The sequence below is a fragment of the Myzus persicae genome, unplaced genomic scaffold (assembly GCF_001856785.1).
Source record: "Myzus persicae strain clone G006 unplaced genomic scaffold, MPER_G0061.0, whole genome shotgun sequence".
Classification (NCBI taxonomy): Eukaryota; Metazoa; Arthropoda; class Insecta; order Hemiptera; family Aphididae; genus Myzus; species Myzus persicae.
The window spans coordinates 14,066-39,052 of record NW_019104339.1 but is presented as its reverse complement, the minus strand read 5'-3'; the positions used below and the strand labels follow the sequence as shown (position 1 = coordinate 39,052).

The 24,987-nt window shown below is 28.6% G+C and overlaps 1 protein-coding gene across 3 annotated transcripts; it reads right to left on the bottom strand.

The window, feature by feature from the left end:
• LOC111041308 (coiled-coil and C2 domain-containing protein 2A) lies at nucleotides 1–24,017 on the bottom strand. 3 transcript variants are annotated; one of them, XM_022325525.1, is made up of 25 exons: nucleotides 23,738–24,017; nucleotides 23,481–23,609; nucleotides 23,314–23,403; nucleotides 22,054–22,146; nucleotides 21,441–21,537; nucleotides 20,970–21,149; nucleotides 20,577–20,712; nucleotides 20,385–20,505; nucleotides 19,981–20,291; nucleotides 19,719–19,922; nucleotides 19,485–19,664; nucleotides 19,167–19,421; nucleotides 18,869–19,105; nucleotides 18,675–18,795; nucleotides 18,398–18,604; nucleotides 17,726–17,919; nucleotides 16,871–16,982; nucleotides 16,615–16,802; nucleotides 14,413–14,608; nucleotides 12,272–12,424; nucleotides 11,044–11,209; nucleotides 10,177–10,298; nucleotides 7,198–7,473; nucleotides 5,502–5,885; nucleotides 1–327 (listed from the first exon to the last, which is right to left on the bottom strand). In XM_022325525.1, exons 1-25 carry the CDS (start codon nucleotides 23,837–23,839, stop codon nucleotides 139–141), a joined length of 4,443 nt encoding a protein of 1,480 aa, XP_022181217.1. In that variant the 5' UTR covers nucleotides 23,840–24,017; the 3' UTR covers nucleotides 1–138. The 3 variants fall into 3 exon arrangements, with proteins under 3 accessions (XP_022181217.1, XP_022181219.1, XP_022181218.1); XM_022325527.1 differs by having other exon boundaries at nucleotides 23,670–23,762; XM_022325526.1 differs by having other exon boundaries at nucleotides 139–327; nucleotides 18,675–18,780.
• Nucleotides 24,018–24,987: the final 970 nt, after the last annotated feature.

Genomic DNA, 24,987 nt, shown 5'->3' with positions numbered 1-24,987 from the left:
TTAGTATATTATAATTTTATTTCGAAATTTGAGCACTGAACGTACAACATAAATATTCGATAAGTTATAATTTTTCTTATAACATATATATATATCCTGTGATAATGATTTTTGAACTGTATATATCGCCAGATGCGATCAACGCCTAGGTTGCAGAGACGCCAAGTAGATCCAAACCGACAATACTTGATTCGGGTAAGGGTGCACGTAAACGGCTAGCGCGAACTCAACCAGTGGATTTTCATTTAGGTGCATGCCCGTCGACTGTATGGCTTCAACTAAAACTTCGGTGTTGCTGTACGGTCTGTTGATGGGAAAACCACACATCTGAAACAATATATACATACAAGCTGGACGCTATATCATAATACCTATGTACTATTAAAAATAAATAAAAATACAATATAAAATCATTGGTGCAAAAATACTAAAACAGTGAAGTCTCCACAATATTTTAGATCGATATAACAAGAAGATTTTTGAACAGCGGTATAAAAAAAATCAGAGTAGACGATGTAGAGAGTAAGTGATGTTTGAATGACTATTAGGTATGTACTATCACTATTATATACTTTTTAGTATTAATATGTGCAATCAAAATGATAATTTTAAAAAATAAAAAATAAATTGTTCATTGTTTCAACCAAACAAAATGTAACTGATAACATTTTAGCAGAACTTATAACATATTATGAGAACATATTTTTACATTTTAGATTTCATATCAACACTAATAATTACCGAAATTATAACGGTACAATTTATTTAAAAACCTACGGGTTAACACCATTTGAATACAATTTAACACAAATTAGAAATACCTGCGAACAATTAATGGTTTAAAATGAACACATAGGAACAATCATCGAATATAATATAAACCTAATGATGCTTGTATTTCATTATATATTTAATACTAACAAGATACACCCCTGATATTTAAAAAATGTTGGTTATTTTTACTTAAAACCCTCGAACCATAAGAAAAAAAAAATTGGTAACTATATGAAAATATTACCGGTACTTAATTTTTTTTTTTAAAACCTTGATTACAAATGGTTGGCACGTGACCCAAAAAAGGTTCGCCACCCCTGCACTATAAATTATAGTCTACCTGACTACCCCCAACCCCCGGCCTTGATAAATAGTTAACAAACTGCAATAGCCCGTCATTAATGTCAGTAATGTAAAACCAGTTCATATGTATAAAAAAAAGAGTGACCGCAAGTGCCACCAAAAAGGTATTGACCGCAACTGTGCCGACCCACATTACATGCCACGCGAAGGGGAGAATGGGAAAAGACCGCACCTAAATATTATTATGTTCAAATCTCTCGGTCGTAACATTTGTAAAGACGTTAAGCATTAAATTCTTAAGCCTAATTTTATTAGGGTGATACAATACTATGTCTAGATAGTTGATACTAGAAATCATTTTATACGAACAATACTATAATTTGTATTTTAAACGTAATTATAATAATTATATAAACAAAAAAAATGCAGTTAAAAAAATGAAAACAAACTTTTATTATAGGTATCTAGGTGTAATAATTATATTTTAATTTAAAATATACACATTTGTTTAGATCTGGCATAACAACTTCCAAGGAACTTTGGACTAAATTTTCAAATTTTGAGTAGGTACCTATATGAATATTGAAGATTTTTAATTAAAGAATTTTCAACTACATCAAAATTGCAAAATGTTCTCGATTTTGAAGACTTTTGTCAAAATTCTAACTTTAACTGCTTATAAAAAATATACGTATGTTCGACATATTATTATATTAATTGGTGTATTACTGTATTAACATCATATAAAGAACCTTGTATTACATTTTCAAGGATTTTGCCTAAGAAAAATGAATTATTTCTATATTTTAAGTTCTCATACGACCCTTAAATTTGCTTTATTTTCATTCAGACATACCCAAACTGTCCCATTTTAATGTTGTCTGTATTCTCTGAATTGATAACCATTAATAGTTGCTAAAGGATTACCTTCCGTTGTTTCCATTATTTCTATTTCTTGATTACTTGGTTGTGTTGCCTAACACATTTTGCCTACGACTGATATACACATAATATATCGAAAAATACTATTTGTTCGACGTAATCGCAATGTACCTAATATAATAATTATTATTATTGCATTGACATCGATAAGACGATAACGTTGTACCAAATTGTACATAAAAATAAAATAAAAAAAGAAAGTTTGGTTTTACTCTAGTATAACTACAAGATTATTATTATTATTATTGTTATTATGTCACTATTGTAAAACCAGTTCACATGTGTAAAAATGAGTGACTAAGTGCTACCAAAAAAAGGTATAACCCACCTATAGTAGGGAGTAACCGAATTGGTTCCCGTTTGGCCAAATTGGTTCCCGTTTGAAAAAAAGATATTTTATTAAGTCGAGCCGAATTGGTTCCCGTTTAAAAAGGGTATTTTATTGAATTTAGGAAAGAAAATCCCCGGAAAAAAGATCTCCGGAGAAAAATTCCCCGGAAAAAAATCCACAGGAAAAAAAACCCCAGGAAAAAAAATCCCCAAAGTTATACCTAATTGTTGGATACAGCTGTCTAAAATAATAATTAATAATAATAAAAATATATAAAATTTGAATGATAACTATTAGGTATAATATTATTTTGATCACACAGCTGCTAGATTACGCAAAAATTAAAAATAATTATGATAATAATGAACAAAGAGATGTCTAAAATAATAATTAATAATAAAAAACAATATATAAAATTTTGAATTACACTGCGCATAAAATAAAAATAATATCTATATATATAATAAAAAATTAATCGGTTCTCTTGCGTATGTTATTACTCACAGCTGTCAAAAATTAAAAACTATACGTAGATAACGTATTTATGTGTCGATAATGCGATCAACAGCTATTATGCATTCTGGACTCAAATTAATTGGTCAGTCGGTATAACATCGTAATCGCATTTATTGAGAGGACGCTACACCGACATATTTTGTTTGTCTCCGTTTAGGATGTACAATTATATTATATAAGAAAACTTTGCAAACTCGACAAAGTAAACTTTGGGGATTTTTTTTCCTGTGAATTTTTTTTCCGGGGGTTTTTATTCCGGGGATTTTTTTTCCGAATACCATTTTATTAGGTTGATCCGAATTGGTTCCCGTTTGTGTACAGGTAATTTTTAATTTTTAATAATTGGTACAAAATATAAATTAGACAGTTTAAAATATAAATGTGCCTATACGGCTACACTCTATAATCTATAGTATCTACAATAAGATGGCAATATATATTGGAAGTTTAGCAAATTATCGGTGATATCCCGATCAATTAAGGGGATCGGTGGTGGTGACGACTGTCTTTGTCTAACACACGCGTTACAAAAGAATTCAGAGGTGTTCTTTGGCAAACGTACCGATTGATAAAGTGAAGCGATAAGAATTCTGAAAACAGATTTGAATTGGTCGTCAAGTCTACTTGAGATCGGTCAGTCTACATTTTTAATTTTAGATTCTGAGTGAAACAATAAAAAATAAATAAAAAATAAAAATAAAAAAACATTCATCGTTTCACTCAGAATATAAATTCAAAAATGTAGACTGACCGGTCTCAAGTAAACTTGACGACCAATTCAAATCTGTTTCCAGAATTCTTATCGCTTCACTTTATCAATCGGTATACGTTTGCCAAAAAACACCTCTGAATTCTTATGTAACGCGTGTGTTTGACAAAGACCGTCGTCACCGCCACTGATCCCCTTAAAATAATGATTAAGATATATGTACTTTTATCGATGTATGGTATATCGTATATATCCTATTTACGAATGACAATAATGTTGGTGAGCAGTGAGCACTGTACAGTCTCGAATAACATGTCGTGTAAATTTGTAATGTGTATTTCGTATTTGAATATATATTTTTTAATTTTTCGTAATTATGGAGTTTATGAATAGTGAAAAGGGAACTAAGTTGTTGGTTATTGACAACTACAAGTTTGGATTCCAAAAGAACCTAGCAGATAACATGCAGAGGTGGACATGTACAAAACGAAAATGTAAAGCATAAGTTAAATTGAACGGAGATTGTTTATGTGAAGAAGTATTAACACATAACCACGAAAGTGAAGACGATGGTACACTTGTACGACAACAATTGACGAATTCACTAAAAAGAAAATGTGACGAACTTATTACAGAGCGACCATCTAAAATTGTACGCAAGGAGATAGCTTCAAACAGTCATAGCGAGTAAAATGATATTAACTGAGTCCGTAAAAATTTGAATGCTGCTAAATTAAAAACAATTCCCAAGTTACCTTCTAATCTTGAAGAACTGCATAAAAGTGTCGGTGAATATTCGATAATAACTAATCTCGGAGAAAACTTAATTTATGACAACGATTCTGTCAACAATATAATTACATTCACCTGCACGCAGAACTTGGAACAACTCAAGAAAGCCACTACGGTATTTGTCGATGGAACATTCAAAAGTTGTCCTAAGCAATTTTACCAATTATTTTCTATTTTTATCAAGGTACAAAATATTTATGTTTCTGTCGTATTCAGCCTACTCCCGAACAAGACTACTGACACTTACATACTTGCTTTATATAAGGTCGCAAAATATTTAACAGTTGGCACGGTTTTCGTTGATTTTGAAACAGCTATCAATAGTGCCATAACTTCACAGCTACAGCAAGTTACAGTTAGAGGTTGCAGATTCCATTTATGTCAGTCATGGTGGAGAAAAATTCAACAAATTGGTCTCCCCAATGAATTTAAAGATAATGCTTCAGAAATCAGACAACTTCTAAAACTATTTTTTGGACTACCCTTATTATCACCCGAAGACTGTTTTTATAATGATTTTATGGCCATAAAACCTTGATGTTCAAAATTGGATCAGTTTTTTGACTACGTTCATGGACTTACATAATAACAGACAGTATCTTTCCACCGAAAATTTGGGCTAGATTTGACAAAAATATTGATAGGACTACAAATTGTTGCGAATCGTTCTATTCAAAGCTGAATAAAGAATTCACAAGTGCCCATCCTAATATATTTTATTTTATGGAGACTTTAAACAGTATTCAGACATTGAATTATATTAAATTTCGAAGTAATAATACTAGAAAACTTACTAGCAAACAAGAAAAAAATAACAAATTCTTGGAAAATTGTATGACTGAGTACACTAATGAGAAGCTTATGCGAATTGAATACTTAAAGAAAGTTTGCTTCAAATTTGCAAATCAACGATTTTAAATAATTGCATTTATTATATTTTATTATTTGTATTGCGTTCCAACATCTAGTGATCACTATAGTTGACTTCCAAATCAACGATTTAAAATTGTATATATTATATCATTTTTTTAAACGGGACCAATTCGGCATGTGGAGTTGGAACTCGGGAACCAATTCGGTACCAGTAGTATAGTACTATAGCCCTATAGTGGATGTATAAAATGTACACTGCACCTTGTGAGAGACGAGCAAGTGTTGCAACTCGGCTAGGTAACTGTTCTCCGCATTGGTGACGTCCGTGCTTCCACCGTTCCAAGTCTCTCGCTCTAGGTTTGGTAGAATTTTTCGCAGCACTGATACGCAATATCTGTTCCATACGGTCTTGGACTTGACCCGCCACTTCATCAGCGAGTTTCGCAACGTCGTCTCCAGCTTGTCTTGAAGAAGACGAGCGTCTGCGATGGCTGCCGGCGTGTAGTCCACTGTATCCGGCTGCACGGAACCCGCCATGGTGGGCGCCGCCTGGTACCGACCGAAAGCCGGGTTCCAGTCCCTGGTCTGCGTTACATCCCACCGGGTCCTGGGCACCGATTTCTCGTACTGGATGTTCAGCCAGATCTATATAAGCATATATTATGCACAAGTAGGTATAGTAGCATATGTATATACGCGTAGGTAACCAATTGTAATTGAATAATACTGTATAAAGGCGAGAATTTAGTTTGTAATATAATATATGAAAGAGGACATCATCGGTGGTTGTTAATTGAAAAATATAGCTACTACAACGAGCGGAAGAAGGAATTCAGATGAATTAAATAAGAAAACTGTAACTGTATCACTCATATTCCAAAATGGGTTGGTATACATTATGAGGGTAATTCTTTGGAGATACCTAGAGATAATCAATCACGTCATATACCATTGCCAAAAACAAGCTTTTAATTCATATTATAAAAAAATGTTTATTTTTAGATTCTGATCGTAGGGCGATAAATGTATGTTTTTACAATGTTTTTATTCTGCCGTCATCAATTTTTTGAGTAGGTAATAAAAATGGTCCAATTGTCGACATCAGAACATCTTTTACGATAGAAAAGTGAATTTAGTTGGTGCATTTGGCAGGTCAAAATGAAAATTCCTAGTAGTTTTAAAAAGCGTCGGAAAAACAAACAAAAAATAATTTTTACCCAATTTTTGACAAAATCATAAAAACTTTAATTTTTTTACCAAATATTTATAAATATTTATAATAGCATTTTCCATACATGGAAAAATGTTTTGACTCTTTTTGAGTTATTTATAGCCATAATGAGACACTTTTTGAAATTAGGAAAATTTTTAAAAATTATTAACGATAAAAAATGTATCACTAGTTAAAATCCTGAAAATGTAATGCAAGGTTTCCGGTAAGTTTTTTTGATAGTCATTAGAAAACATTCAAGATAGTCACGATTATTTTTATATACATTTAAATTTCAAATTTTGACAAAAGTACATTAAAATCCCAAAAATTTGCAAATAATTTTTCAAATTCATAAAAAATTTAATTTTCATAACTAACATTAGAAATTTTAATAGGGATACCCCACGTGTTCTACCTTTACAAAATATAATATCGGAATGTTACGCTATTTATAGTCATGAGATATTTTCGATTTTTATTAATTTTTATTTTAGTTATTGTATTTAATTAGTTATACAACTATACTAAGCCAAGTACGCAGTGTCCTTTCAGAATAGTTTTTTTTTATGGAATAATTTATCATTGAATTTAAATCGAATGCATTCATTACAAAGACATACTCAACAATTCTGTTCAGCTGAGGTGTCCCCCTATTTGAACGTGCATTTTTACGTTTAAAAAAAACTAATGACTCTCTAGTTATAATAACTATAATTAGTGTATAGCACCTACATAGATACTCACATTTTCGGAGTTCATCAGACAGTACGCTTCCTGTATTGGTGAAAAGCTATCACACGTAGAGTATTTCTGACCGGTGAGAGGGTCCCAGACGTCATACACGGGGGTGGCGGACGGTTGGCAAGGCACTGCGCACGTCAGCACGTAAGCGGCCTCACCCCGGGACACGCCGGTGCCGAGAAGCAACCAAGACCGGATGTTTAGCTTGGCGAAGTAACAGCATAGCAATATACCATGGTCTACACCAGAACCGCCGCCGAACAGTAAGCCCAACAGTTGCTGAAATAGACAACGGAAAAATATTACAACTGCCTGTAGTCTGCGTATACACACGCATAATATACAATAATTATAAAATGGTCCAAACAGGTTTTTCAACCGTAAGTTTTTCCGACTGATCCGAACGTACGCTTTATCCTTTAAGAAGACTTCCACGCTGCGGAGTCGTTATTAAAACCCTTTGGTTTGGGGAAGGGTTGATCAACCCTCCCATTCCGAATCAATCGGTGAATTATTGTTAAGAATGGTCAGTATTTTTTTTTTATTTTTACGATTGGTAATTTTTTTTTTATTTCTGGCTCTGGGACAATTTATATTTATGAATATTTTTTCCCAAAAAAATAAAAAATTATGCTGACATCAGTGTTTTCCCATCATATAAAAACATAAACCAGTTAACTATTATGAAGAAACTCTTTTTGATTATTATCTGGAACACAATATCGATACTGTATAACGGCATGTCGACCACAGAACTAGTTATCCATACGGACCATAAGATTTATGTTAACTCTCGTATATTTTAACGTAAACAATTTAAATACCTATAATGTTCTATCAACATAAAACTCATTCTCCAAGGATAATTTATAACATTTTATCAAAGTATTTAAGTCTTTATATATTTAATGCAATATGTTATCGTATTATTTGAAAAATTAATATTTTTATACTGACATATTGACATTATAAGATACATCACTGCTATTTCCTTCTAACACTGATAAATGAAAATGTAAATATATTAATGATAAACAAGCAGAAATGAAAACAATAATAATTGGTATTTGTATAGGCAGTGAATTGCACATTTAATTTCACATTGAAGACCTCATAATTCATAAAGAAATTTGAAGAAATGAAACGTATTTTACCAACGGCCAATAGAATATGCAGATTAGTATTTATTACAACGTGTAGGCGTGTAGCAACAAATTAAGACTTTCGGAAAATATTAATGAATTAAGAATTATTTAAAAATAATCGTTTTAACAAGGATCAACGAACCAGACACAGTCAATGCTGTGGATAGTCTTACCCAAATTTTAAAATTTTAATTTATTTTGAAGCCACTTATACGATCAAATTGAAAGTATTTTAAAATTAAATAAATAATAATGATTTCAATGTCACGACAACATATCACATATTTCTTCTTTATCTAGCAATAACTAATATTTATAAGTAAAGAAAATTTTAATATTAAGTTAAATATCACCCAGTTAAATATTTTTTTATTTAATTAGGAATTAATCGACTGTAAATATGATCTAAAATTAAAATATATAGTTACCTATCTACATGATAATAAAACATATTAACTATCAAATATAAATAGTTCAGACGTATGGTCTTGTTTTAAAACTAGGTACAATGTAACTTGTAATAAATAATAACAAATAACTTTTCATGAAAAGTAGTTAGTGTAAAATTGTGGAGATAACTATAACAAATAATGGGAAAATCAATAAATGTAGGCCAACGTTTATACATTCAACATTTATACTGAAGTAAAAACACAATTTTTTCAATAATAGATAAAAATTCACATTTATTACTAAGTTAAATTTTTTTGGATTTTGAAACTCTGGATTTTCTATATTATTATGTTAAATAGAATAATATAAAAATGGGTAAATGGTAGTACAAGTACAGTTTTAAATATTCTGTATTAAATATTTATTTCTGTACTATTAACTATATAATATCAAGAGATTTATTTAATAAGAAATTTTTTTTTTGAATATTCATGTTTTCATCACAACAAAAAATTCGAAACAAACTTGCGGCTAATAGAATCAAAAAACATTCGACAAATTTTAACGATTCAAGGATAGTTAAAACTTTAGAAAATAGATTGAGTCTGCAGTTATTTTAGAGTGGCTTACTCACTATTAACAATATTAATCACATATATATTCGTTTATTTTAACTCGCAATTGATTACACGTAAGAAAAAACTAATTACCTACGTATTAGTGTATTACTATCCGCTTCAGGTGAACTATTACTGTTCATCGCGGTTTCATTTATCCCCGGGCCATGCCGGGTAATACACCTACTAAATTATAAATAAACGCGTTTGGAAATCGATATATCTCGATGGTTATAAATTATAAAATATAAATGTCTAGTATTAAAGATCGGTTGTGTAGTTTACGACCTTCAATATCAGCTATAAAATTATTTTATTTTTGAATACTCGTAGTAAGAGCTGCAGTCGATGCACCACGCAGCTGCAGTACGTAAAATATAATATTATTTTTCTCACAGTCTATAAAATAAGAAAAAAAACAAAACGATGACAGACGAAGGAATAGTTATATGAATAACCGATACAGATTTTTAACAGTTAATAAATAACCGACGGCGACAAATCGACAAATTAAAGAATACTAAACTTATACATTAAAATGGGACTAAAAATCTAAAATGTATCTAATAATACTGATTCTCGGAATTAGATAATGTTTACGGTATTTGGCATCGATAATGGGATGAATTTTACTTTTTAGTGAATATTGAGGAATAACGATTTTACAGATTATATAGGTACTCTCAGTCACTTTTGTTTGTTTTTCTTTGTACACTTTGTACAACAATTAATTATTAGTTATTACCTTAATACCATCATATTAAATATATGTGTAGAAAGAAAATGATATGTACATAATATAAAATTATGTTTAGTATAATACTCACGTCTCCGGTCAACCAGACATCAAATCGGCCGATGAGCAAAACATTGCTGTTTACCACTGGTATAAGAGATACGAATCTGGCGACCATTTCGGCGGTGGTGTTTAAAGTGTCCTCGGAAATCACTTAGAAAAAAAAAAGGAAACTTTGAGAGAAAAATATGTATAAAATATAAGTCATGCTTATATGCCATAAGTGATAAGTTTGTAATTTTTTGATTAAAAAAAACGGAATTAATTTTATTTTTTTATAATCATTTCAAGATAAAATGAGAGAGCACAGAAAACTATCTACTATAGTTTAATATTCTGTATCTATAATGGACTATTATACGTTGAATAACAAAATCCATAACAATACAGCATAATTATAATTATAATTTTATAATAAAACAAAATAAGCTAAAGCATAAATCACTAGAATCCGAAATCATAAAAAATTATCCTTGGGATAGTGTTGTACTTCATACATGGGATGATGTGGGGCCGCAAGGGAACTAGGTCCCACTACCTCTGACCTTGCTTAAAAAGTGTCCCTTTATCTTGTTCTTCAAAAAGTACGCTAGTAAGTTGAGGCCTTCAAGTTTAATCAAAATAATTGTTCTTTTCACTTCAAAATAGGTAGATATAAAATTGGTATTGACAACTTATTCATTACTTAATGATTTGCTGTATAGAGTATAGACCATGAGACAACTCTTCATAAAACGCTCAAAATAAAATAGAGATTACAGAACCCTTGGTCATTTTGTACTACATTAAACCCTGATTGTATAATATATATACCTACCGACTAGCTCATAAAATTATTTACTAAAGCTCAACAACAAAAATTACTACAAGGGATAACGAATATATACCATGTACCTACCAGGGAGCGGTAAAGGCCTAAAGAATCTGGTCACACAGACGGATTTACCACTGCAGTGTATCACCAAGGTTTTCACAGGCCTTCCAGGAAACTGTTTTGCCCCTTCTGCAGACCAATACTCCAAATACCTTTCAAAATTAAACGATTCACTGCAGTCCAATCTTTCCTGTAAATTTTTATAATATAATTAAATAATTAAATACATAATACAACTTTATAATCTGAAAAAAAAAGAAAATACAATTTAATTAATAAAGGTCAAACGATTACGATAATAATTACTATTAATTTCACGCTAAAAACTTTTCAATTACACTGATTAAAAAAGAAAAAAAATTAAACGGTTTAATAAAAGGGAGAGGGTACAAAATTTCTTTATGTTACTTTTCAAATAGATTGAGATTTTCAAAAGCTGTAATTAGGCAAAGAGAAAATTAAAAAAATGTGTAAAAAAATAAAAATAAAGTGATAAATATTGATACAGGAATTCATTAGAAGAATTTAACTGAATAAATCCATTCAATAACTGAATAATAAAGATGCTATTATTTACAAAAATGAAAATAATAAATACATAAGTCAGATGCTTAGGCTGCAAATTCAATATGCTTCTGACATATCTGTTTGTACTTTATATAAGATATTTCAGTGGGTATTTGGACGTTTTCTCATCCCCCCCCCTCCCAGACTGAGACATTTCCTTCTCAATCAATATATTATTTATTTTACACACTAAAATAGGTTCTTTGGTGTTACCCGAAATATATAATCATCATATAAGCATCTATCGACTATCATTATTCACGGTATGGATGTATTACCCAATTTAATGAGTAACAATTGATAAACCAGTTATGTAAAACTATTATTGAATCATACTATAATTATATTAATTTAAACATTTGTACATTTATTGATTTGTATTGGATATTATTGTTTGTGAGGTGTATGAAATAGTTGGTCCAATTAATAATACTAATAAGGAAAAAGAAATTTGAAAATGTCACAATAAGTATTGATTGATGATCAAATATAAATGTATCAAAATAATTTACTACATTATTATAGTAAGTAACTTGAGATACATAATATTTAAATATTTAAAATTAAAATTAAAAAGGAAGATAGTTGTAAGATATATCGACAAATATTTAAAAATGGAACAATTAAATAATAAATATATGCAAGTAAATATTTTATCATTCATTAGATTGAAGATTTTAAATACCTTGATAGGTTCAGGATGGTGCAGTGGTGGTTGGACCATAATGAATAAGCTCAGAAAAGTTGAGTTCCTATAATGAGAGCTTTCAGAATTCGACACAAGTCTTTCATACCCCAAAAGGTGTCTAGGTGTGTTCATTTGGAATATTCCCTCAATCTGAAAAATAAATTTAGTATAATAAACTGAATAATTATATTATATTAAGTGAATACAATTTATACACATGCATAGTTAATATTATTTTTAGAAAAAATTAAAATGGCATTAGTTATGCAGGCCCATAATCATTATTAACATTTTACATGCTAAACAACAAGTTATTACATTTCTTTAATATTATAGAAAGTGATTGAAATACTGAAATATTACTTTTAAATACAAAATCATTCTCTAATTTTAATATTTATGTTGAAATCAAAAACTATTAAAAACATAGGATAATTAGACATTATTGATTTATTAAAATGTATAACACACTTCAGCCAAACCATTAAAAGTACTCTATACTTAAATATACATTTTTATACAAAAAATTGTTTATTAAATGTTGGTTAATATTTCTCTGATTCGATTTACAAGAAATGAGCAAAAACACTCATTAAATATGATATAACTAACAACAAAGTGGTTGATAGATTTATAATTTTTCAAAAGTTTCTCATTACAATATTAATGCTCATAACAAATTTTCAGAGGATAGCCGATATTATTTTACTCAGTATAATATTGTACAGAAAACTTTAAATTTTATTTTTGTTAAATTGTTGATTTATTACACATAACCTGTTCTAATTTCCACTTAACCATAAAATAATAAACAAAATTAGTTGCCATAAAGATCTTTTAAATGTAATAATTAGGACTGGCTATCAAACAGCTATTGCTAGAAATAAAATACATCAAAATAGAATACGGTAGAACGTCGATTATCTGGATTAATTAATGTCGAGGATGACTTGGATAGACAAATATCCAGATAATTGAAATAAGACACATTAAAGGTAACGAATGTGTTATATGAATACATTTTATTTATTATATTATATAATATAATTTAACAAATGAGATAGTAAACAAATTATTAAACATTTTAAAAAATAAGAAAAAACTTGGAATGGTACATTATTTTTACAAATGTTTGGAATATTATTATAGATGTTCTAATAACATACTTTTTGGAAAATTCTCGGCCGGTTTCATTTTTTTTTTCAATCGCACAATGATATCTACTTTTTCTTTTATGTAAGCATTACAGGTTTTATATTTGACAGCATTGTGACACTGAAATTCACTAGCTTTAAGGGTTGACAAACTAAATTGTACAACGATTAGACAACAACTGATTTACTGAGGAAACACATTGCCATTAACCGATAATAAATAATAATAATCAGCGGTCAATAATTGTGAGGTGGATATCTAATTTACGATTATGTGAAATAATAAAATTGAAAATACAATAACTATTACCAAATTATTAAAAGACTAAACCTTTTTTTATCTCGTCCAGTTCATCAGCGTTCTACCGTTGCTAAATAACTAGTAACTTTTAGGGATCTTGACAACTAATCAAAACTCAATGTGACTAATGCTTTTTCACAATACAGAGATACTTTAAAATATTATAATATAATACTATTATATAAGTACAGTGAAACCTGAATATAACGGACAGTCACAGGGCTATCAAAAGTGTCTGTTATAGACAAGTGTTCATTATCCGGTTTTATTATTTAATAATAAAACTCACAAACATATATATTTAATGAAAATATTATGTTGTAATGAAAAATAACTGATGGTCAATATAATGTATTTTATATGTAGATGCATATATAATTAAACATGACACACATAATTATACAAATAAGCAATTAACATTATCTTGTTCCTCGTTGTCGAGACTAGTGTCGTTAGTTATGACATAGTATGTACAAATGGCTACAATTATATTCAAATATATACTAGTATAATATGATATTATACTAAGATTGTTGCCCGTTTTTAAGATTTCAGGAGAAAATATTACTGTCCATGTAAGACTAGAATACACATTTTTTTTTCGGGACTTTTGATCATTTTTTCCGTTGAAAAATGTGTCAGTAGATCAGGTTTTACTGTAAATTGAATACAATATAACTAACTTGAGAGCTGTTGAATAATGCGGATATGGGTATAACACAGCTTCCTAACCAATGTCTCTCCAAACGTTGATGTATGTTTGTTTCTCGGGTTCTGCCATCTTCTAATATATCAATAACTATTTCATCATACATATTTATGTGAATGCAGTCATCAATAGGTTGGACTTCATTGGGACATAAATCAACTGAATTTGATCTGAAAGAAAAACAAATTAAAAATTTGCTAAATTTGTTTTTAATTATTTGATTCAACAAACAAATAAATGGAACTTGGTATGCAACATAACATTATATATACACCAGTAGACTATAGAACATTTTAGTTTTTACTAAAAATTATCGAATAAAATAGTAATTTAAATTAAGTTGTGTATATTTTTTATGCTATAAGAGTTTTTTTAGTAATTACTTGTTTCCATGTTGATTTATCATTAGTTAATATTTAAAATATAACATCTAAGTATACCTAAAAAATATATTCAAAAAAGTGCATTACACGAATGCTATGATACATTAAAAAAACATCATAACTTGTCAATTAAAAGTATATTGAATTTGGTTTTTATAAATATGATTTTTATTTTGTTGATATTTTTTTTACGAAAATCATTATTATTCATAGGCTAATAATGTATGATTAATAATTGGTACTTAAACATAAATAATAAATTATAATTCTAGGAATAATGTAATATTTATAAACATATAAGAGTTGAATTTACATGTAAAAACATATTATATAAAAAGAAAAAATTGTATACTTAAGATTTTCTTAGCACCAGTAGTGGTATAATACCAATATCCATAATATGTGCATACATCAAAATATTATTTTCTTATTATATTTATGGTTTTGTGTGGTACTCAAAAAATCAAATTATGTATCAAAGTATTATAGGTATGAAATTGAAATAAAGTTATATTTTTAATTTAATTGGACCAATTTTTAATTTTTATAACCTTTATCATTAATAATTACAATTTTACTATAATATTATATTCATACAATGCATTTATCACTATATTGATTACATTGTATAACTTTACTATCCCCATCTTTTTATTTTTATGAATATTAAAAAAATTGAAAGACAGCTTTCAAAACTGCATACAACTGTGTGTGAGTCAGTTACAAAAATGTCAAAAATACAATTAGAAGCTAATTTTGGTAGTTATATATTATATTTTATATATAAGTATTTATAAGGTGATTTTTTAAGTATGCTCGCACTGTTTCTTATGCTTATATTATGCATATATTCAAATTCTTTTTGGCATTTTTAAGTTTAGTAAAGGACATAATTTTTAAATACATAGATTTCTTTCAACATTTAAGGAGTATCCTACGGTGATACCAACTTTGGTATTTCAAATGAGAACCTACATATATAAATATGAATTGTGACACGTATGATTTTTTTGAAAATGTTGACATACCTATTGTTATCATAGTTCGAATAAAAAGTTTCTGAATTTTTCTAATTTAAATACTATAAGGATAATAGTCTATTAAACACTTTGCAAATTGATACTACTTCGGTAATTCTAGTTAAGTATGCAGTATAAAATAGTTATTAATTATTACTACTTATACTCTATTCAGAATAAGAAAAGTGCCAGGCAGCATACTTAAAAAATCACTCTATACTCATAAATATATTGTATAATTAATATTAATTATTAAAATATATATTTGATATTATTGTATTAAATGTTCCTAACTTAAATTTAAATATGGAAGTAAAACTTAATAACAATTTGTATAGATATTTTATACATCAATAATTCTTTGGTGTGAATTAAAAATCAAACATTTATTTTCTGCGTGATTTATACACTTATGTATTAAAAAATATTTACAAATCATACTAAACAAACAGGTTTGGCATCTTATTAATAAAACGATTGTGGTAGATATAAAAAATTTATATTAGATATCAATTGCCATGAAAAATATAGATTACCATAATTAATAAGAATTGTACATTTTTCCCCTTTAAAGATGTAAGAATCATCAGAAAATCATTAGAAGTGGAGAGTTTAAAAAAAATGAGTAACCTCATGTTTACAATAATTACTATAAATTAAATTGCCTTTAGGTAATATCAACACTCAACAATCCATAAAACAATTTTATTTCTAACAAATAAACCTACTTAATAATTTTAAAAATAAGATGATAATATTATAAACAATTCTCACCTAACAATTAATTGCAAATCTTGGTTCCATGTTGGATTAGAACCTTCAGCGGTAGTTGTTCTACTCGTATGATTCTTGAAGGATATTTCAACAAATGGTTGTACTGGAACCATTGCTATGTCCCCCATCATCATATCAGAGTTTTTTCTCACGGGTACCTCAAAAGCTCTCATGACATTAATAACAACCTAGTATGAAAAATAATAGAAAAATAAGAAATAACTTTTGTAACAATAATATTTATAAAAATATTTACTTTAATTTCTTGACCCGAAAGGCTTTTAGCTGGTATTTTCTTTCTTTCTTTTCTTCTAGGACGTAATGGTCGTTTTGGCTGAAACATTTTCATAAATGTCAAGCCTAAGGTTCTGTAAATAATAACAGTTAATAGTAGCCAAGTATAATAATAATAATAATATAGTATAATCCAAATTTTTTTTTTTGTACATAACATTGCATTGTAATGAAATATAAAAAATGTTAACAGTTTAATTGCATATTTATGCGGTATTCTCTCAAATCTATTTTAAAACGTTCAATTTTTGGGAGAAACTGATGACAGCATTAAATAGAGCAAAGCACACAGCTTGTCTAATTGAAAGTTGCTAATTGTAACTTATTCAAAAAAAAAAAATTATAGTTCATAACCATCATAATATGTTTAATGCAATAAAATATATTCTGCGCATTTTAATTTTACTTAACTTTATCAAAATAATTTGTTATTCAGTTGGTTTATCAATGTTCAAACGATGAGTGTGTTTCATACATTACTATTCCTTAAAAATAATTGATATTGATATTGCAATTTAAGTAGGTAATTTTTAATTACATATATTATTGGAAATTTAATAATTGGTAATAATATTGATATTATGCTTTTAAATCTCCTATCTTAGTTAGTTTTTAAAACGTCACGTTTTACTGTAAATATACATTTTTCAGCTTCTAAACTGTATTAAAATTATTAGTCTGATTAGTCAGGTTTAAAAATATGCCTGATGTCCTTAAAATATGGCCAATGGTTGAAATTGCATTAGTGCCACCTGAGCACCAAAATTTTAAACACGGCCAGACACTATGACAAAGTTTATGGCCAAAATTAACATACCCAATGTCAGGTACGGTGTCTTCAACAATGATGTCTCGGGTTATTTTATTTCTGTTACCAAGTTTGCATTGTTTGAGGATCTTGTCATACAGTTTGATAACTGAATACCGCCCCCAGATTCTACTAGTTTCCAAAGGCCCAAGACCAGCAACTTCTAGTGCAAGCTCAGAAGTTGCCACGCGGTTTTCAAATTCCTTAATAAATAGTATTTGTTATTAGTCCAACACAATTTATTTAGCATAAGTATAATAATAAATAAAATTAGTTAAATAAACTACAGCAAACATGGACATTTTTTATATTATTTTTATTATTATAGTTACAATTCAATCATCTTTTTAACTCACAACCAAATCAAGTTTTTTTCTCCATTGAATATTGAGACTAAAAAAACTCAATAAACTTAAATTGTCCACCAAATTATAAAAAAAATTAGCTTAAACAAGTGTAAACAATTTTAAGGGAGTCTTGAAAAAAATATTCTTATTATAATAAGACATATTCACACATTTTTTGCAGCTTTAAGCAAAATAAAGTACAATGGTAATGTATTGCCATAGCTGCCAATATAATTAGATCAATTACAAAAACAAGTATTAAAACATACAAATAAGTATAAAAATATTTTTGATAAGTTAAAAAAAATATGAGAATTACCTATAAATAACTTACATTGAATATGTCTTTTGGTATAAGCCATTCTTTTAATGGTACTGCTTTGGCCATTCTAAATTCTATTTCTCCACGATCACGTAATTTTAATAATTTTAGTCTAGGATTAGAATCTAATTCTTCTTCTGAACAGAATTCCAACATTTTTTGATAAATATTAACGCTAAACTTTGACTTCATTTTAAAAACCATTTCATCATCAACACTCTAAAAAAAAAAAATAGTTACATTCAATACAGTTTGAAAAATATTGATTAAAAAATTGTATTTTACGCACTTTTAGAGCCTCAAAATATGATACATTGTTTGGATCATTAGGATCTGGATGCAAATCATTCATCCAACTCAAAATCTTCTCTGTTTTAGTTGAAAAAACATTGGTACTAGAACAATGTATACTTTATACATATATTACCTATTTACATATCACATTCTACTTATGTAAAAAAAAAAATAAATAAAATCACTTACTTATGTGAATAAATTCTGTTAAAGAAATTTTCAGGTGGGCATAAAATTTTATCATCAAATATGCCCCAACCAGCCTTGCACAAAACTTCACCAGACGTATACAAACATTGATTTTCAGAATCTTCAGGAAATATCTTAAAGTCCACACCACTTCCAACACCGGCATTTTGTAAGCTCTGATTGCCAAAACAACTGAACTCCAAGTTTTCTATGTCAACGACATCTAATGTAGTATTGCTAAAATTAAAAATATGATTGTATGCATTATATTAGTCACACAATGGTTGATCAATTATACCTTATTGGAAAAGGTATGTAAAGTTCTGCAATGGGATTTTTGGTAAACACATTTTTTGAACTCAGGTTTTCACAATGAATATTCAATGATAATGTATCAGGCCACTGATGGATTTCAACAACAAATTTCTGATTAACATCAATAGAAAAACTGTCATTGATTGGTAACGAAGTAGATTCACACACTACATGACCATTAAATATCACGTCGAACCAAATAGAATGTTTCGACAATGCCAACCTTCGTTGAAGCTCACTACAAAAAAAAAACTGTACACTATTTATACTATGACATTAATTAACATTCAATTTTTATTACTCTTTTGCAGTAATAGAATCTTCAGGGGTAGGCTCAATTTTAGCCATAACAAATGTAATAATTGGCTCTCCTGGCGATCTCAATGAATCTGAGAGGATACTAAATACCTGATCTCGGACTTTAGAAATATTGGTTTCAATATTGTTTTCTCCCATTTCTTCAAGAGTCTCTGCTACTAACCTAAATTATGAAAATATTAAATTCAATCACTATAATAGTATTTTTTACCCATACCTGTTAAACTCTGTTTCCCATTCTTCAGTATTATCATGGTCATCAACAATTATTTCCAACTTTGTACTAGTGACAATATACCCTTGCCTTTCTCTCAATTTTTTCAAGTCTCTCCAGGTCTCCAAAATATTGGATACTAAAGATCGATCTGATTTACCTTCCAGCAATCTCTGAGATCGAGTTTCTTTAATTTCTGTTTTATATCTAAAAGGGAAAGTAAAATTATTAAAACAAAATCACTACATTTGAAAAATGTTTGAACCTATGTAAACGATTTTCATGGTTTTCCAGCAAATCTTTATTGTTTTCTTCTGACATGACCTTAACTAAAGTATCTTTAGCATTACGTAAGGCCTCTAATCTTCCAGACAACATTTTTGTTCTTGCAATATCTTGACGACACTTATACTTATAATACAGTTGTAACAATTGCTTATCTAAAACATGCTGTCGGCTGAAAAGAGCATGATGACTAAACTGAATTTTTGAAATTTCTAGTTCTAAAAGAAATTTTATTTCTTTAGAATCTTGTGAATCGTTGTTGAAACTATATGGGTTCTTAAACGGTATTGCCTGAAAGCACAATAAATTATTATAAGAGAAAATACAATCAGTATAAACAGTGTACTGTCGTTGAATATTGGACATAAATAATAATGTACTTACTTTTGTGTACTTAATATCTAAAAACCCATTATTTTCAGAAGTGTCTAATAAATTACAGCAAGATGGACTAGTCAAAGGATCAGGTAATCTGATTGGTTCACCATCTTCGCCAAACCAATGGCTAACAACAAAATTGAATTATTATTAGTTAATAACAAATTTCAAAATATTTCTATCCATAACACTTCTTACAATTCATTAGCTTTAAGAAGTCTTTGTTGAAGTTTATTTAAACATTTTTCATAGATAGGAGGATATGTACCAACATAAAGTCCTTCTCTCTCAAGGTATCGAGGTTGTCTCGAATTCAGTCGTTTTGCTAGATCCACTAAAATCATATATTTATTAATCGAAATACATGATTTATTCCACTGTTAATTTTTTTTAATGTTCAGCTACAATTGTTCACTAACAGTCAAAAAAAATTCAATAAGAAAATCAAATTAAAAGCATAACAAAAAAATGAAAATTTAAAATAACGACGACTTGGGAAAACATATAATAATAAAATAAATTTTGATGTTTGAACTCATAAAATATTGTTTAGCAAATATATTAATTAATCAAGGTTTTTAGTGTTTTTACCTTGAGATCCATCTGGAATAAAATAAATATTTTCGGCTGCTTCTTTTATTTTTATGGATGTATTCAAAAATGGAACCAAGGAATGATCTAAAACATCGCCTTCCTCTCCATCTGTTAGTCCTAAATAATCTTCTGTAACCAGTTTTTTATCTTCTTCATTAGAAAAACCAACTTCTGCGTCTATACAAATAATGAAACTCGTTTCAAGTGAAAAATTAACAACATGAAATTAACAATTAAATCAATATAAAATAAAAATGTATAATATATAACTGGCCTGCACCTTTCAAAAACTAATTTTAAGATGCCTACTATTATTATAAAATTTGTTTATACTAAGACAAGAGTCTTCTAGATTCTCAATAGATGTTATACAATATTAGTGCAATCATTTCCTCGTTTTGAAGTAAATAATGTCCTAAAATAAATATTAATGGGTAAGATTAAAATAAAAATAATTTAAATATTTACCGCTGGATTCAGCTGATTTCTCATGGATTTCATCAGGTTTAGAAGGAGGGTCCCATACTTTAGTGAAAAAATTGTAACTCTCAATTTCATGGTCTACCTTCAAAAAATAAAATCATATGTTATGTCACCTTTTCAAATTAACAAATTAGTATTTATTTTTTAATAAAAATGTTAGTGCTTAAAATTTCAATTAATTTAAAATGTGATAAAAAATAAAAGCAGATGCAAAAGCTTAATGCATATGTTCATGATGTGATTCAGTTAAGTCCATGCTTCGTAAAGTACACCTGTCCAAGACAGGTGAGGAAATGCAGGTGCAGTATTGCAGGAACTATGGTTGGTAGATAAGGATGAAACAGCCCGTGAAAGAAACTTAACTTAATGGTAAAACTAACAATAGAATAAAATTTAAATGCAATAATTAAAGGGAATCATTAAAATAATTTTTATTTTTACCCCATAAAAATATGTTTAAAGTAATAATTCTTACTCATTTGTGTATTGGCTATTTGTGCATATTAACAAAATCAGTGCAAGTGTTGAAGTTACCTGTGTAAATAATTTATTAAACTTCATTAAAGTGAGTATATAATATTATTATATTTATAGGTACCTCATGCACACTATTAATGACCACGTTTTTTCTGATTTTATCCTTTTCATGTTTCTCTAAGGCAGCTGCAACTGCCTGATTTTCTGAACTCATCTGAAACACAAAATTTAAATTTAAATATAAAATAAATAGGTGATAGCTGATAAATTATATCAAAAAAACGAAAACAATTAATTTCTATCAAATAAAAATAACATATTATACTAACACATAAAAACTATAAACATTATTATCATTGATCAAATAGTTTACTGATGTATAACGTTAACCAATCAAAAATACAATAATTATAAAGAATATTTTTTTAATTGTATATACTACAATTTTAAAAATAAGTACCTATATATTTTGGTTTATAACAAAATAAATACAATTATGTTCTAAAAAATCAAGTGTAAATTCATTATATTGATCATGAATTGCTTTAGTTAATTAGCTGTATGTTTTATAATTTAATGTGCCCACTTTACTTTTACAGTAAAAATGTTATAATAGTTTCGATTTTGTATGGATACTTTTCAGTTTTTCACAGAATGGCATTGCTACGCTGTTTTTAATCCCTTTGTTAATAGTATAATTTATAACCTTCAAGTTGTACTTAAGATAATTTATTAACCTAGGTCCTAGAGATGCAAATAACATACAAATATGAACTGAAGTCCCTTAAAATTGTTTAAATGTTGAACTATAGTAAATTTAATGGATTTTAAAAGAACTATGGAAACCGTTAAAACAACTGCAAATAATGAAACACTAATATAAAATAAAACAAAGTAAAAGTTATTTTTATTTTGTTATTACTATAAGATGAAAGAGATATAAATATTAAAAAGAATGTGTGCATCTATGTATATAAATCAATAACAATGCAACTAAATGCAATATTAACAATGAATCATAAAATCATCTGACAAGGAAAAGATAATACATTTTCTTAACTATTTATTTGTATTATTTTATTATAATGTATGGATTACGATTATTACTGTAGCTCATTCATTTTATTTACAGGTCTAAGAGCAGTTATACTAACAAATTTATACTGAACAGATTCTATAGAAACCACCTTATAGTTTGTATATAGTCTATTTTACATAAGCTTAACTCAAAATAACAAAATTTGATTATCCTAAAATATGTAAGAAATGTAAAATAGATTAGTCAAATAAAAGATGATATACAAATGCAAAATGGTAATGGAGTCAGTTTATATAAATAAATCAACAACATATTTTACAATAAGAAAATGGTCAAACATACCAATTGGGCTAGACGTTCAGCAGGCTGTTTGACATTTTGTTGAACCTTGGTCTTAGTTTGTTCAACTACTACAGTGTTTGAGGCTCTTTCCTAGGAAAAGTAACTGTCAAAAACCATGTACAAAATAAAGTATATCCAACATAATTGGGATATTATATCCAATATACCTTGACTTGATTAACATGTTCTCTGAGACGATCTTTAAATGAGCGTACTTCTGACTGTGATGTACACGTGCTGGACATACCATCAATCGATGGTCTACGACTGCCCAATACACTGGCAGGGCTCAAAGCCTAAAAGAAAAACAATCCACACTAACATTAATTTAACATATTACAATATTAAATAAATACATATTATGATTAGTATAGGATTTTAATGTAGGCATATAACTGTAAGGTGTAGTTATAATGTAAGCTACCAAGTCTACAGCAATATTTGACGTCCGTTCAGATGGCTCTGGTGTTTCACGGGGTGTTTCGGGGCAATCAAGTACTTCCAAATCGTTTTCGTCCATTTTCATAAAAGAAAAAAACCTGTATATGTATTCAACGTCAATATGATACTAATATAATATTGTGTACTGCTTAAGCAGTACTAAAAAACAATACACAATTTTTTTTATAACTTTTCCATAACTTTAAAATTGGTAGATAGTCATAGTAGACACTAATAATTACTGGTTTTTGTTTTCTAAAATAATCTCCATGGATACAGTTGATAACACATTAACACATTTATAATGTACATTGATAATATTTTCCAAATGATAACACATTGCTTATCAAATATAATATATTCTTATCACGAGACATTAACATTGAATCTTAGATCATATTTTATATATATTTTATCCTTTATTTTATATATGATCTAAGCATTGAATACATTAAAAATTTTTTTAACAAACAGTAACCTCTAAGGAAAATAGGTAACCATAGAGTAACATAGTACTCTAATACTGAAAACAACCTTTTTTTTTTCTCTCGTTTTGAACCGACGGCGCCGCGGGGACTGCTTGCGCAAATACTGAAAACAACCTTTATAGGTATAACCTAACCTTATTAATTTTACTATGAATCACCTAACAAGTTGAAGTTGTGAAGAAGAAGAACGAAGGTTACCTACAAGACTAGCTAGAACTTGCTCAACACAGTTTTCAAAATCCTGTGGTCAGCGAACTTCAGATTTAGATTTTAGAATATAAATTACCTTTAAATTAAATTCCCTAGACTTAAACCCCCTAACGTCTGAGCCGGAACTTCGGGTAACATCGGCTGGCATCCTGAAGACAAGCAAATTCGGTGGCTGCATAGATAAAAGATTAATGGGTGGCTGTCGGTTGACGGTTGTCCTCAGCACCGAACATCCTTCTACGTTGTTCACTGATGGACCAACCAGAACCCGAAACGCATGACAAATGTAGTGACGTCACTTGTCAGGAGTTGTTGGCCAGCGAGCCTATACATCCCAAACGGCGTCGCACAATTTGGAGCCGGACGAAGAAATTCGCCCGGCGCATGTTGTGCTGCGCCGTTTAGGGTTAGGTTAAAAGTACGTGAGCAAAAAAAAAAAAATGTTACAGTTGCATATACAGTTGTATATACAATTGAATAAGTTATACAGACAAAAGAATATATTTTTCTTGTTTAATAAAATTATTTAATACAA

What these genes read in the sequence shown, in the direction of transcription:
- LOC111041308 (XM_022325525.1), bottom strand. Translation starts at nt 23,839, where the DNA reads ATGAAAATGGACGAAAACGATTTGGAAGTACTTGATTGCCCCGAAACA. An exon ending in TATTCCAGATGGATCTCAAG is followed by an intron (nt 20,713 to 20,969) that starts GTAAAAACACTA and finishes ATATGATTTTAG; the next exon opens with TGGATCTAGCAAAACGACTG. An exon ending in TACATACCTTTTCCAATAAG is followed by an intron (nt 19,106 to 19,166) that starts GTATAATTGATC and finishes TTTTAATTTTAG; the next exon opens with CAATACTACATTAGATGTCG.